The 12,490-nt window shown below is 39.0% G+C and overlaps 1 protein-coding gene across 7 annotated transcripts in view; it reads right to left on the bottom strand.

Annotated features, from left to right (window-relative positions):
* Positions 1-12,490, bottom strand: part of slc38a9 (solute carrier family 38 member 9) — a 99,988-nt gene that overhangs the window by 53,333 nt on the left and 34,165 nt on the right. For 6 of the 7 annotated variants that reach the window (XM_042228830.1, XM_042228833.1, XM_042228832.1 and 3 more), the window contains 3 exons: positions 4,527-6,917; positions 3,474-4,438; positions 80-218 (listed from right to left, as the gene is read on the bottom strand). In XM_042228830.1, coding sequence (XP_042084764.1) covers positions 80-218; positions 3,474-4,173 — 839 coding nt within the window. In that variant the 5' untranslated portion in view covers positions 4,174-4,438; positions 4,527-6,917. The remainder of the gene's footprint in view (positions 1-79; positions 219-3,473; positions 4,439-4,526; positions 6,918-12,490) is intronic. The other variant, XM_042228829.1, reaches the window with a different exon arrangement.

The raw sequence follows: 12,490 nt of genomic DNA on the forward strand, positions 1-12,490 counted from the left end.
CAAAAATTATTTTGTTCTGGCATTACAAATGCCAGCAGTAGCAGTATTCAGTGAGCTTAACCTACAGTTCATGGCATACCTGCAGAGAAACTTTGTACTGCCCGGGATGATTTCAAGGGTAAAGCACTCGCCTCCATTAACACAGTAGTTCCTCTGACTGTCACTGCAGCGGGTTACGTGACTTGAGGTCTTTGCTGTAGTGGAAGTGCTGATGGTAGCTGGGGAGAGACACCTATAATTAGCATTTCATGAAAACAACACATGCATCCTCGGCCTTAAATATGAATTATACTTCTGCGCCAGACCTATGCCATAACTAGAACACCATTTTATCCCTACCCTACAGGTAACCTTCTCCCCACTTTCCTATTACCCAATGAACAGCTAAGAGTATCCATGCAAGTGGGCTAATGATTAACACGTGTAAACTGTCATGATTATATTTTGTTAAACATATGCATGTTGCATATATAATACATGCAATAAATTACTTCTTGGCCAATAATCTGTCAAATATTGGTCAAACATTTCTCTCATGAAATGTTTGACCAATATTTCAAATAATTTTCAGGCATAAAGAGCATTCCTATCACAAGATAGAAGTGGCAATAACTTTTTGTCAAAGCAGGTAACCCAAATCATGGAGAGGAAATGGCATTTTGCAAACTTAGAAGATTTTGAAATCTTCTAAGTTTGTGAGAAGAAGAGTTGAAAAAATGTTGAACACATTTTACATGCAGTTATTCACATAATTATTAGCGGTAGCTTGCCATTAAAATATCAAAAGCTCCCAAAATATTTTTAGACTTTTATCCACAGCCATTGTGAAGGGATGGATTACATTTCATTGCAATATGCTTTAAGTTGTGCTAATGAAATGAATTGTAGCAATAGTGTGTAAAAGCTATTAGTGGATTAAAATCAGCAATCATTTGCCGAGAGCCATTCCACCTATCATGCGTGAAGATAATTGTCAAAAATGTTGTTTGACAATATAAGTCATCCTAAAAGGTCGTGGTCATGATTCCACAACATCAGTATCTTAGAAATGTAACTCATCAGCTTTTTAAAGGTTATAAACTCCCCTGCTATAGGTTTTTATCCTCTTTGATATTATCTTGATTCTACTAGGCCTCAGCTGCTGGGAGCATGATGTACTGTGTGTTTCTTCTTCACTCACCTCTTTTGACTTTTTATGTATTTCTACAATACGTTGCATTTAATCATTAGTTAACTTTAAAATCTGGCTCTCTTCCAATGTCTTACTTTTGCCTGTCTTCCTCTGTGCTCTTCCTTTTCTATCACAGCTGATGGCTGCCTCTCCCTCCATTTTTCCTCCATTTTTCCAAGCACTTTCTCATTGGGGTTTTCTCTTGATTATTGAAGGGTTTTCAATTTACAGTATAAAGCACTCTGAGACAACTGTTGTTATGTTTTGGTGCTGTATAACTAAAACATAAGAAGACATGAGGGGGTGGGTAAATGATCGTTCCTTCTAGTTCCCATCAGAACTAGAAGGAAAGAAGGATTTTTAAGGACAACCTGTTAATGAATTAAAATAGTCCAGCCTAGAAGTGAAAAATGCATGAACTACTTTTTCAGCATTGATCTGAGACAGGATGTTTCTATCTTTAGAGGTATTGCACAAATGTAAGAAAGCAGTCATTGAAAGCCATATCCTGGTCAAAACTGACTCCAGACTCTAGAAGATTCTTCACAGTTTTAGAGGAGGCCAAGGTAAAACCATACAGATTAAGCATCTGGTTAAATACATATATCCAAGATTTTTAGGACTGCAACACAGTGCTGTAGTGTGTTGCACTGTTGCCACACAGCAATTAAATACTGGGTTCAAACTCAATGACCTACATGTGTGGAGTTCTTCCTATGCCTCTCCAGGTACTCTGGCTTCCTCTCACAATCCAAAGATATGCAGGTTAGAATAGAATAGAATAGAATAGAATAGAATAGAATAAACCTTTATTATCCCACTGATGAGAAATGTTGGTGTTACAGAGCTCTTAGAGCAAGGGGAGGAGTGATTCTAAATTAACCATAGTTGTATGAATGTTTGTTTGTCTCCATTTTGACCCTGCAATAGACTGGGAACATGTCCTAGGTGTGCAGGTCATCCTCTGACATCTAAGAAAGGGTCTGGACTCTTCATAATCCTTACCTGGATAACTGGTTAAGAAATGGATGGATGAACTGTTATCAATTTTAAAATACTGGAGAAGAGGTGTTTAAAAAAAAAAAAAAAAACATAGAAAAGGGAAGCGTAAGACAGTTACAATGCATCTCATAATGTCAAACTTCAAAGTGAAACGTTTAGAAAGTACAGACAGTCTTTGGAATAAAGCTGCACTTGCTTCCTAAATTTACAACAGGGCTGCAACTTGAGTGAATACATACAGATGAGTGATAGGGGAGGAGCAGCAGTGCTATCACCGAGAGACACCAGCTTTGCCAGAAATCAGATAACATTCTACAGGCCAAAACAAGACATTTATACATTTCAGCATCAGAATCTCACTTGGGACACTCAGAAAGAAAATTAACAGAGGTAATTTTTAAACATTAACCTTCTGTCACTGCTGGTATTCAAGCATTCTTAAGTAAAGCACTGTCTACAAACCAACCCCTGACCTACCACCACTACCTCACCACAATACAACACAGAGTGATGTGACTACAAACAAAACAGCCTAGTTGAGAGGCCCAGGCAGAAAGAGAGCATAAATGGATTGGTGTATTTTCGCCTGTGCCTCAGGGATAGTGGGGACATCAGTTAGCTTCAAGAAGGCTCTGACCTTGAAATGTAGCATAGGCAGAAAACAGGAAGTCTGGCTGTGCCACAGCCTGGGTTTTCAGTTTATGTCATGCATCATTTATTGATATGCACTTTTCAGTATATCTCGAAATGTGCATCCACACACTTCAGAGATCTTTCACATTTCTCACGTTTTTTTGCAAACAGGAAAAACATTTTAAAGAAAACACTGATTGACTTTAATTACTTAAGTCATTTCATTATAATATAAAGGGCCACTTAAACTCTAAAGTGGGTAAAAGAGCATGACTCCCAGAAATCGCACAATTAGTGTATGGGTAAAGTAGATTTAAACTGAAGGTTCAAGGTACACACTTACACAGTTTGTGTAGAAATAGTTCAGGGGCTTACTCATGGCACCGTGTGCAAGTCACAACACATCTGTTTTCAGGTACAGAACATTCTTGTACAGAAAAAAAGAACACTACAAATTGAATGATACAAGAGAAAAAAAGTTATTTGAATCTTATTATATCAACCTGTTTTATCTTTTGCAATGATGAAAATCATAATTTTGTGTTAGCATGTAATGTCTAGCCATTGCAAACTACAGTATATCTAATTTAGGCTCATAAAAATATGTAAGTAACTTAAAGAAAAACCCACTTACAGATTTTTATATAAACAAGTATTGGGTACTTACAGATAGTTTGATGATGGCTGTGTGATTTCTGTGTTGACTTTCGTTGGGGAGTCTGCTTTGGGGTGGTATAGTGTTCAGCGTTATATTTCAGTGTGACAGCAGGCTCAATCACTCGTGAAGACTGAGACACATGCGGCTGTTGTGTAGATTTATCTTCTACTGAAACTTCAGGATGCTCTGGGGTAAGGGTGAAGGTGGTGGTTAGGGAGTTATTTGAAGGAGTTGCATGAGGAAACGAGACTGTTATTCCCAATGTGGGTTCAACTGGTATAATAATTGGGTCTTGTCCAATAGGCTTAGGATCTAAATGTGATGGTGGTTCATACTCAAATATCTTATCCACAAAGACCCATTTGAGTCCAGCTGTGCAGAGGGCTAAGCTAAGCAGACAGGCCAGTATGGGGAGGATGCAGATTTTCTCAGAGTGCAGGCAATTGTTAATCTGTTCCATCTCTATGCACACGCAGCAGGCCTCTGGCAAGGTCACAATTCCAAAAGCCCCCACATGCTCCCCATCGTCACCAGCACCACCTCCTTCTGCAGTTCCCTCTATAGCCTCCTCCCCACTCTCACCAGCTGCCTCTGTCTCCTCTGGTTTCTCTTCTGGGACTTGCCTAGTATCAACAGTAGAGCCAGTGGGGGAGACTGATCCAAAAGGGGGAGCTGGCCCTGCAGAGACTTCCTCCATTCCCTCAGTCATCCTTTCACACTGCTTGAAGAAGTGTTTCTTACCACCTTAGCTATTAACTCAGATCATCACACAATGACATTTTTCCACCAATGTCTTTTAGTATCTTTTCCATTGTGTAGACACAGAGGGAGAGCTGGGTTTCAGAGAAAGGTGATGCCCTTCAAAGAGTGGAACCTTGCTAACAATCCAGGGGATACGTAGACAGTCTATGCATTAGAAATAGGAATTCCTTATTCATGCTTTTTTTTCACAAGGAAAACAACTGTCAAATTTCCTGCAGGCAGAAACAAAAAATACGGAAAAGATTTTTTAAAATGTGCGGTCTACTAGTGAGCAGCAGTGAAACAGTTGTACTCACTCACCTGAATACTTGGGAAGAAAAGGTAGTATCGATGTGATGGGCCAGCTCTAGCTGAGGCAAATGTAGTGCAGAGGACAGGCCAGCCAAGCACTGCAGTGGCAGGAGGGACATGCTGTCTAGTCTTGGGAGCTCCAAACAGCTGAAAAGCTGAATCATCAGGGAGCGGCAGGTGTCCTTCCTCTCAGTGCAGCCACTGAAACAGATGAGTAAGGGGAAAGAGGAAAAAAGGAAATTACACAGAGTGGGAGGGGGGCTGCAGCAGCACAGAAGGGCAGAACTGGATACTCCCCTTTTCTTCTCTCACCCCTCCTCTCTCAATCCTTTATTTTCAAGTGGTGAGCTGTGCAGACTCTGGCCTCCTCCCTCACTGCCTCTCTTCCTGTCTGGTAGTGTGCAATGCAGGCTGCTCCCAATCCCTGTACAAAGCATCAACCTAAGCAAGTTCCTACTTGATCCAATTAGAGCATATGTCAGCAAATCAGAGACAGGCAAACTGCTGTAGCCACACCCTCTAGCACCACTCCCCATTCATTATGCTGGTCCAAAAGGGTGTGTTGGCTTTTTCCTTTTTTTATGCAGAGAAAGCAGCCACATGATCCACCTAAGGGGATAAAGCTGTTGTATCCTACTCATCTCAAGCATCAGGTCTGCACAAATAATAACATGATAAATTTGAGAGAGAGATAGAGAAAAAGAGAAAAAGAGAGAAAGAGAGATAGATAGATAGATAGATAGATAGATAGATAGATAGATAGATAGATAGATAGATAGATAGATAGATAGATAGATAGATAGATAGATAGATAGATACTGTTCTTAGGCATTTCTAGCCTTAAATATGGTGTTATGTATTTCTTGGCCTAGATTTCAACATGTATCTTGGTATATAGTATTATGTTTCACTGGATAAAATGGGGATATTGATTCCAAAACTGGCACTTCTTTCTGTATAATGATCAAGTGTGACAGAAAGCCCCAAGACTACCAATAAAACTATTAACTTCCCTCCCCCACTCATACCAGGGCTAGAAGGACAATCCACAGTCCATAGTCTTCTGGATGTGTCGGGGCTTAAACAAGATGGAAACATCTAGAAAGGTCGGGTCACTGCAACACTGACACTACTGTGACCCTTTCCACTTACTCAGACAGAATTAATACCATTAATGGTATTTTTTGGAGATGACTTCCTGTGATATTGTGTCCAATATTGATTAATGTTCCGCTTTTGTGTGTGTGTGTATAAATATATGTATAAATGGAAAAAGTCTACATTAAAAATATGTACTAAATTACTAAAATTATGTTAAACAGACTTTGACTTTAACAATTAACTCCGTTTTCAGAGAGGCTAATCACAGTTTGTTCAATCAACTCTGATTATGTTCTCTATTAGTTAGGCACATGCATGAGTGCTGCAAAAAACAGAATGCCATCCTCGATGGAAATCCAAGAGTAGAGTCGCCATTTTAAAACAATGGACTGAGGAACATGAATGTGTGTCAGTCCATATGGACATTTATCTTGAAAATATCTACTAAATTACCAACAATTTAGTAGTATTTATTTAACTATAGAAATAATTTTACAGATTTTGCAGAAAGATGCAAAGCAGCACAAATGTTTTTTTTTTTTTATCCGATACTATAAATCTCAAATTGCTAAATAGTGGAAGATGTTTTTGTCTGTGTATGTTTGCTTCCCTTTCTGTAAATGTCCCCCACACTATATTCAGTGTTTGCATTCAAAATACATACAGGTCTAAGCATGTCAGAGTTTTCCTAAACACCAAACTCATTTATTGTTGATGCTTCAGAATGAAAAGAGTAGGATGAAACTGAGTAAAGATAAGAATATATGTAGTGACAGCAGTTACATTAATATATTCAGTTTTCATGTTTTGTCTTTAATATTTTCAGTAAAACAGCTACAACTTTCACTGACAGCATATAATATAGTTTTGCCTTTTTCATCTGTTAATTTAGGTGTTAACACAAATTTACTCTGTCATTACAACAATTAAGTGTATTCATCCGAGAGTATAGAATGATTTTTGTCTATCACTGGTTGGTCCTGAGGTCTGAATCTGGGGAAAGCTCATGTAATCACATAGAGAAAATCATCATCAAAAACTATCAAATGTCTCTCAAAACTTAAATAAAGCTGATCCTTCCCTGTCCTGAGTTTTCTATGTTTTTTTTCTATCCACAGTTGTGCTGAGAGCTAACATGTGAACTTGTTGTTAAAAAAAAGACACAGCTTTATATAGTAAGCTATTATCTAGTATAAACTTTGAATTTAGTTGTGTTTTTTAAAAATGAAGAGCTCCAAAGATGAGATGATTGGGCAGTTTTCCGGTCCTGGTTCAATTCTGGTGCTGCATCATTATAACCTGCAGGATGACAGAGAAAAACACATGGAGGTACTTATGTTTGGCAGCTGCATATAAATATAAAATAGACACACATTTTAGGGCTGGGCGATATATCGAGTTTTTTTTAAAATATCGATATATTTTCATGCGAGATATAAGATGTGACAATATCGTTTATATCGATATAGTCTATGTTACGTTATAATTATACTTGTGGAGCCGCAGGTTTGCCTCTCTTTCGTCCACTTTTGTCTCTACGCTGCGTTACTCGGCCTCGCCTCTCCTTCACTGAACACAACTGCCCCTCCGCCATTGCTTCATCTGCAGGCAATGACAAGATGAAAGCGGAAAATCTCCGTTAGCGAGTTACCGCGGATCGCCCCGTGCGTGGGGCTGGACGGCGTCAACGTGTTAGCGAGCTAACCGCGCTAACCGGGCTGCACGGCCTAAAATCCTTTCATTTTCTCAAAACTCGACAGTGCGCCTTATGTATGAATTCTGGTTGTGCTTACTGACCGCGAACCGATTTTATGTGGTACACAGCGCTCAGCAATCTGTCAAAAAATGTTTTAATATGACTTTGCTAAGCTACGGAGCTGCACCGCTTGATGGATTGTCAGAGGATTACGGCTACCGAGGAGGAGCCTCGCGGAGTGATACGTACTGTGCTTCAACGTAATATTACCGTACTGTGTGTGTATAAGGACCACAAATGGCATCTGTTCAGAGACGTGGTGCAGCTGTGAAATCTGTCTCTTTGTTATTATGCTCAGCATCTGTTAGTTTACATTTTGACTGCACAATTCTGAGCTTTTTGTTATGCACAAAAAGAACATAGTTTTCTTTTATTTATGGACCATGATTATTTAATAAATGCTGATAATTTATTTTTGAGTAATTTTTTCATGTACATCTACGCTGTATGTAAATAAAAGTGCCCGTGTGACATCTGGGACACAGTGTGACTAAGAACTCTCTTTTTGTTCTTAACTTATGGCTTTAAAAAAAAAATATTGAGATATATATCTTATATCGCCATCCAGCTAAAAAATATCGAGATATGAATTTTGGGTCATATCGCCCAGCCCTAACACATTTACTTTTAAACAGCCATGACTATGAAAATTAAATGCTGACTGATCCCAGGAATTCTACTCTGCACAGTTGTTAAACAGATATACACAGGTCTCTTTGTAATGGAGGATGTCACTTTAAGAGAGACAGACTTGACCTCCTGAACTATGAATGATGAAGATGATAATGTGCTGACTTTATGCATCTACAATCTCAACAGGGTTGTCTAATAAGAACAGAGAACCTATCCACAAAATCCACTGCCACTCAGGTATCTGTCGTTCACTCATTTATTGAACAAGAATCCAAGTTACACATCCATAATGTGAGTGAGGGATTTACTGTAAAATACTGTATGCTGTGTGGTTTAGTCTCACGGACGCAGACCGCTAACAACTCATCCCTTTCCTGTTGCCATTTGTGCCATGTGTGGAGTGAAGGTAGTTAATTTCAAATGTAGTGGATCCAGAATTGATCCACCAAGGCTAGGCACTGCATCCACCTACGATGGCTCAGGAGCTCTGTTAGACCATCACGCTCCATGACAGGAACTGCCAATCAAAGCTGTCATTAATAACCAATTTTACAGCATTCAATTTAGTAATTAAAGTCAGACTTATTAGAAAGATGACTCACTGAACCTAAATCAGTGATTCTGATTCTGAGATAACTAATGCAGCTATTACAGATAACGTTACAGTGTTTAAAATCGTCACCACTGAATGTCAGTAGATTTCAGATTGCAGGTCCCTGAGTTCTGTTTTCTCAGACCCCACCGTACACACTAGAGGGTGGAGGGTCCTACCATCAATACCCCTTACAATGGTACGGCAGTCCACTAGGTTGTACTGCATGCCTTTATGGTGGGACCAGCTGCTGCTGAAGTGGATCTGGAACCAGGCAGGGACATGAAGTATGACAGGATCTCTGGGAGAGTGCGTTTACACTTTGCTGGTTTTTCCCTAGGTCGAAGCACCACCTGGGAGTTTTCCACTTCCAGCTTCTCTAACCAGTGGCAGAGATTATACAATCCCAATCAAAAGTTTAAAACAACTTGAAAAATGGAAAAAGTCATATTTTGCGTGGCTGGATCCTAACAAAGTTCCAAGTAAAGCTTCGACATGCAGCACCAAGAAATTGGAGTCAGACAAAACATTTTTTGAGCATGCAATTTATTGAAAACAACGCTTGAACTGAAACAGGCTGTATTACAGCTGATCAAAAGTTTAGGACCACACTCCAAAAACAACCCATAAACCCCCCAAAACATAATTCAAAGTTCCAAACATGAACTCAGTAATGACTAGCTCGACCATTATTGTTAATCGCTTCAAAAATTCATTTTGGCATGCCTGATGCAAGCATTTCCATGAGGTAAGTGGGAAAAAACTTCCTCTGCCATCCATACCTATCAATGGAAAATTGTACTTAGTAGTCAGTATAAGCTTTTAATGATAGAATACTGCATGATGACCTTTTTATGACTTAGACCAGTGGTCCCCAACCAGGACCCAGGTCAGACTGACTACTTTTTCTTTTCAAATATTAATCTATTGCTATTAAGTGCTGCATCATTCTGGGGCGCCTGATCCTTTCTCACGGCACACCAATGTGACGCGGCACAGTGGTTGGGAAACCGTTTTTCAAGTGGTCTTGATCGGGACTGTATGTCCCAGGAAGGCAACTTTCTCTCAAACTGGGCATTGCTTTGATTGTTTTAGCTTTGAGACATTGCACTAAAAGATTTGTGCAATGTGTTGCATTTTGAAGAGCCAGCAAGAGAATAAATCCATCAGTAAGTGTAAAGGAAATACACAACACCGGTGAGTGATATTGAAACTCTGACCTACCGGAAATCTCCCTAACCTGCTTGTGCCAGAAAACTCATCAAGATGGCAGTCATACATAAGACACTGTTCAGCATTAAGATACACAAGTTTAACAGTATGTTATGAAGACATCCATAAGACAGACACTGAAGTTTTTCCTCTCAAGAGTGACACAAAGACCGAAAAAAACTACAAGGGACTCTGTATATCCTAATAACAACAACACTCATATTAAGGTAGGTGGAAATTTTTTATTTATTCCTATTTGCGTTATGTTTCTCATTCATTAGTCATTGAAGAAAAGTATGCTAAAGAACTTGTGTACACTTTAGTAAGCTGATATTTGAAGGAACATGAACATTTGTATTCAAAGGTATTTTTCTATGCTATTATAAAGGTCCTTGTCAACCATAACTGATTGTAAGCCACGTTCAAGTTTTTAAAATCCTTTTAATTACTTAAAATGTTGAATGAAAGATGTGCACCTATTGTGGTTTAGCCTTTTTTCTGTGTGTTTAAGGGCAAAGTTATTAACTACACTATTTATAAATGGTAAATGGTAAATGGCCTGTATTTATATAGCGCTTTTCTAGTCCCTAAGGACCCCAAAGCGCTTTACATATCCAGTCATCCACCCATTCACACACACATTCACACACTGGTGATGGCAAGCTACATTGTAGCCACAGCCACCCTGGGGCGCACTGACAGAGGCGAGGCTGCCGGACACTGGCGCCACCGGGCCCTCTGACCATAAGAGAAAACCTCAGACACAGTCTAAAGTATTTAACATAAAACAAGCACCTGAACCATGGGACATAGATGAGTTTGCACAAGGAGCAACACGGTCTGAGCTGTCTCGTAGAGGGGAAAGAACCTGCAGACTAATACTAAAGGGGAATGCTTTCTTCTTTTTTTTTTAAACTCTGCTTCTGCTTCACTTTGATAGTCTTTATGAACATTGGATCCCAGGAACATCCCACAAGAATATATCAGTACTATTCAAGAAAAACTATCCAAACTAAATACAGTCTATGATGAGTTCCTTGTCAACCTTAACTGTATTTTTGTATAGCCCACCTATAGAAATGCACTGCAAACTACACAACTGTGCATTAGTTGCCAGGATGGTTTCACAGAATGCACAGTCTTAAATTCAAGGAACAGGAGAGAAGCTCTGTATTTGTGTCATCCTGGGGAAGGATAGGGTGTATTTTTGGTTTTGCATGATTTGTTTTGAATCTTTTACAGTAATTTTTTTGGTCTTACGTATTGTTTTTTTTTTTTTTGCTTCTTTGTTTGAAAGCTATGAGTTTATGGTATGTTTTATTTGTGGAGTTTGTATTTTTAGTTATATTCCCCATAAAAGCTCCACCACTTTTACTACTTATTCTCACTTGCTAAAGAAGCAAGAGACCTTTGTAGTGAACGATTGTCTCCTAATAGGCAACTATTAGGAGACAATTACCTTGCGATAGAAAGTGATCAATAGTGTGTTTTAATTTATTTTAATTACATTTATTTTACTCAATTTATTTAATACAAACTATGATATGATGTATGTTTGCTTTGGATTTGTAGATGGCTTAATGTGACATCTGAAAATAATAGTTAAGCAGATATGGATAACTATTGTATACATGTGAGTTCAAAGGTGTACAATGGCTGCATACTTTTTTTTTTTTTTTTTTTTTTAAAGTACTTCAGGCAGGGTTTGTACACCTTTTTCAGGGTCAAATTCAAGCACTTTTTAAGCACTTTCAAGGTCCATTTTCAAGTTTTTCCATTGCATTTTACCTCCCCCCCCTTCAATTCACATCACCTCAGTAAGACCATGTGAAAATTAAAACAGATCATCCTAGGTGAACTTAAACACCTTTGTTCCCCTTTTGTTATAACATAGAAAAACGCACCACAGAAAAATACTGCAAAAGGAAAAGGTTTTCTTAGATCAGGGGTGGGCAATCTCAGTCCACAAGGGCCGGTGTCCCTGCAGGTTTTAGATGTGTCCTCGAACCAACACAGCTGATTTAAATGGCTAAATTAGCTCCTCAACATGTCCTGAAGTTCTCCAGAGGCCTGGTAACGAACCAATCATGCGATTCAGGTATGTTGACCCAAGGTGAGATCTAAAACCTGCAGGGACATTCCTAAATGATCACCTTTAAAGTGTTCGTGCTAATAACTAGGGCTGGGCCATATCATACCGTTCACGGTAATACCGGTATAAAGTTGGGCAACGATAAGAAAATTAAATATCGCGATAGAATATGGGTGAAATGCGCATGCGCAGTGCCTTTGTTTTCATACGTACATGGCGGAAAAATGAGAAGGGCGAAAGTGGATCGTTGAATGAAACGGATGAACCAGAATTGGTTTGTAAAAATGCTGCAACTTCAGTGCTGTGGAACTGGTTTAACTTTCGTCCGTCAGATACACAACAAAACACTATTTTTGGTAGCGCATGCTAGCGGGCCGTCGTTATTACCGTGTTTTTTGAAAAATACGGCACACTTAAAATCAATCCTTTGATTTTTCTGAAAATCAACAGTGCCCCTTATAATCCCATGTGCCTTATGTATGAATTCCAGTTGTGTTTACTGACCTCCAAACGATTTTATGTGGAACACGGCGCTTGAAAATCTGTCAAATGTTTTAGTACGACTTTGCTAAGCTACGAAGCCGCAC

Source organism: Haplochromis burtoni, unplaced genomic scaffold (genome assembly GCF_018398535.1).
Source record: "Haplochromis burtoni strain Fernald_Lab_line unplaced genomic scaffold, NCSU_Asbu1 Contig_356, whole genome shotgun sequence".
NCBI lineage: Eukaryota > Metazoa > Chordata > Actinopteri > Cichliformes > Cichlidae > Haplochromis > Haplochromis burtoni.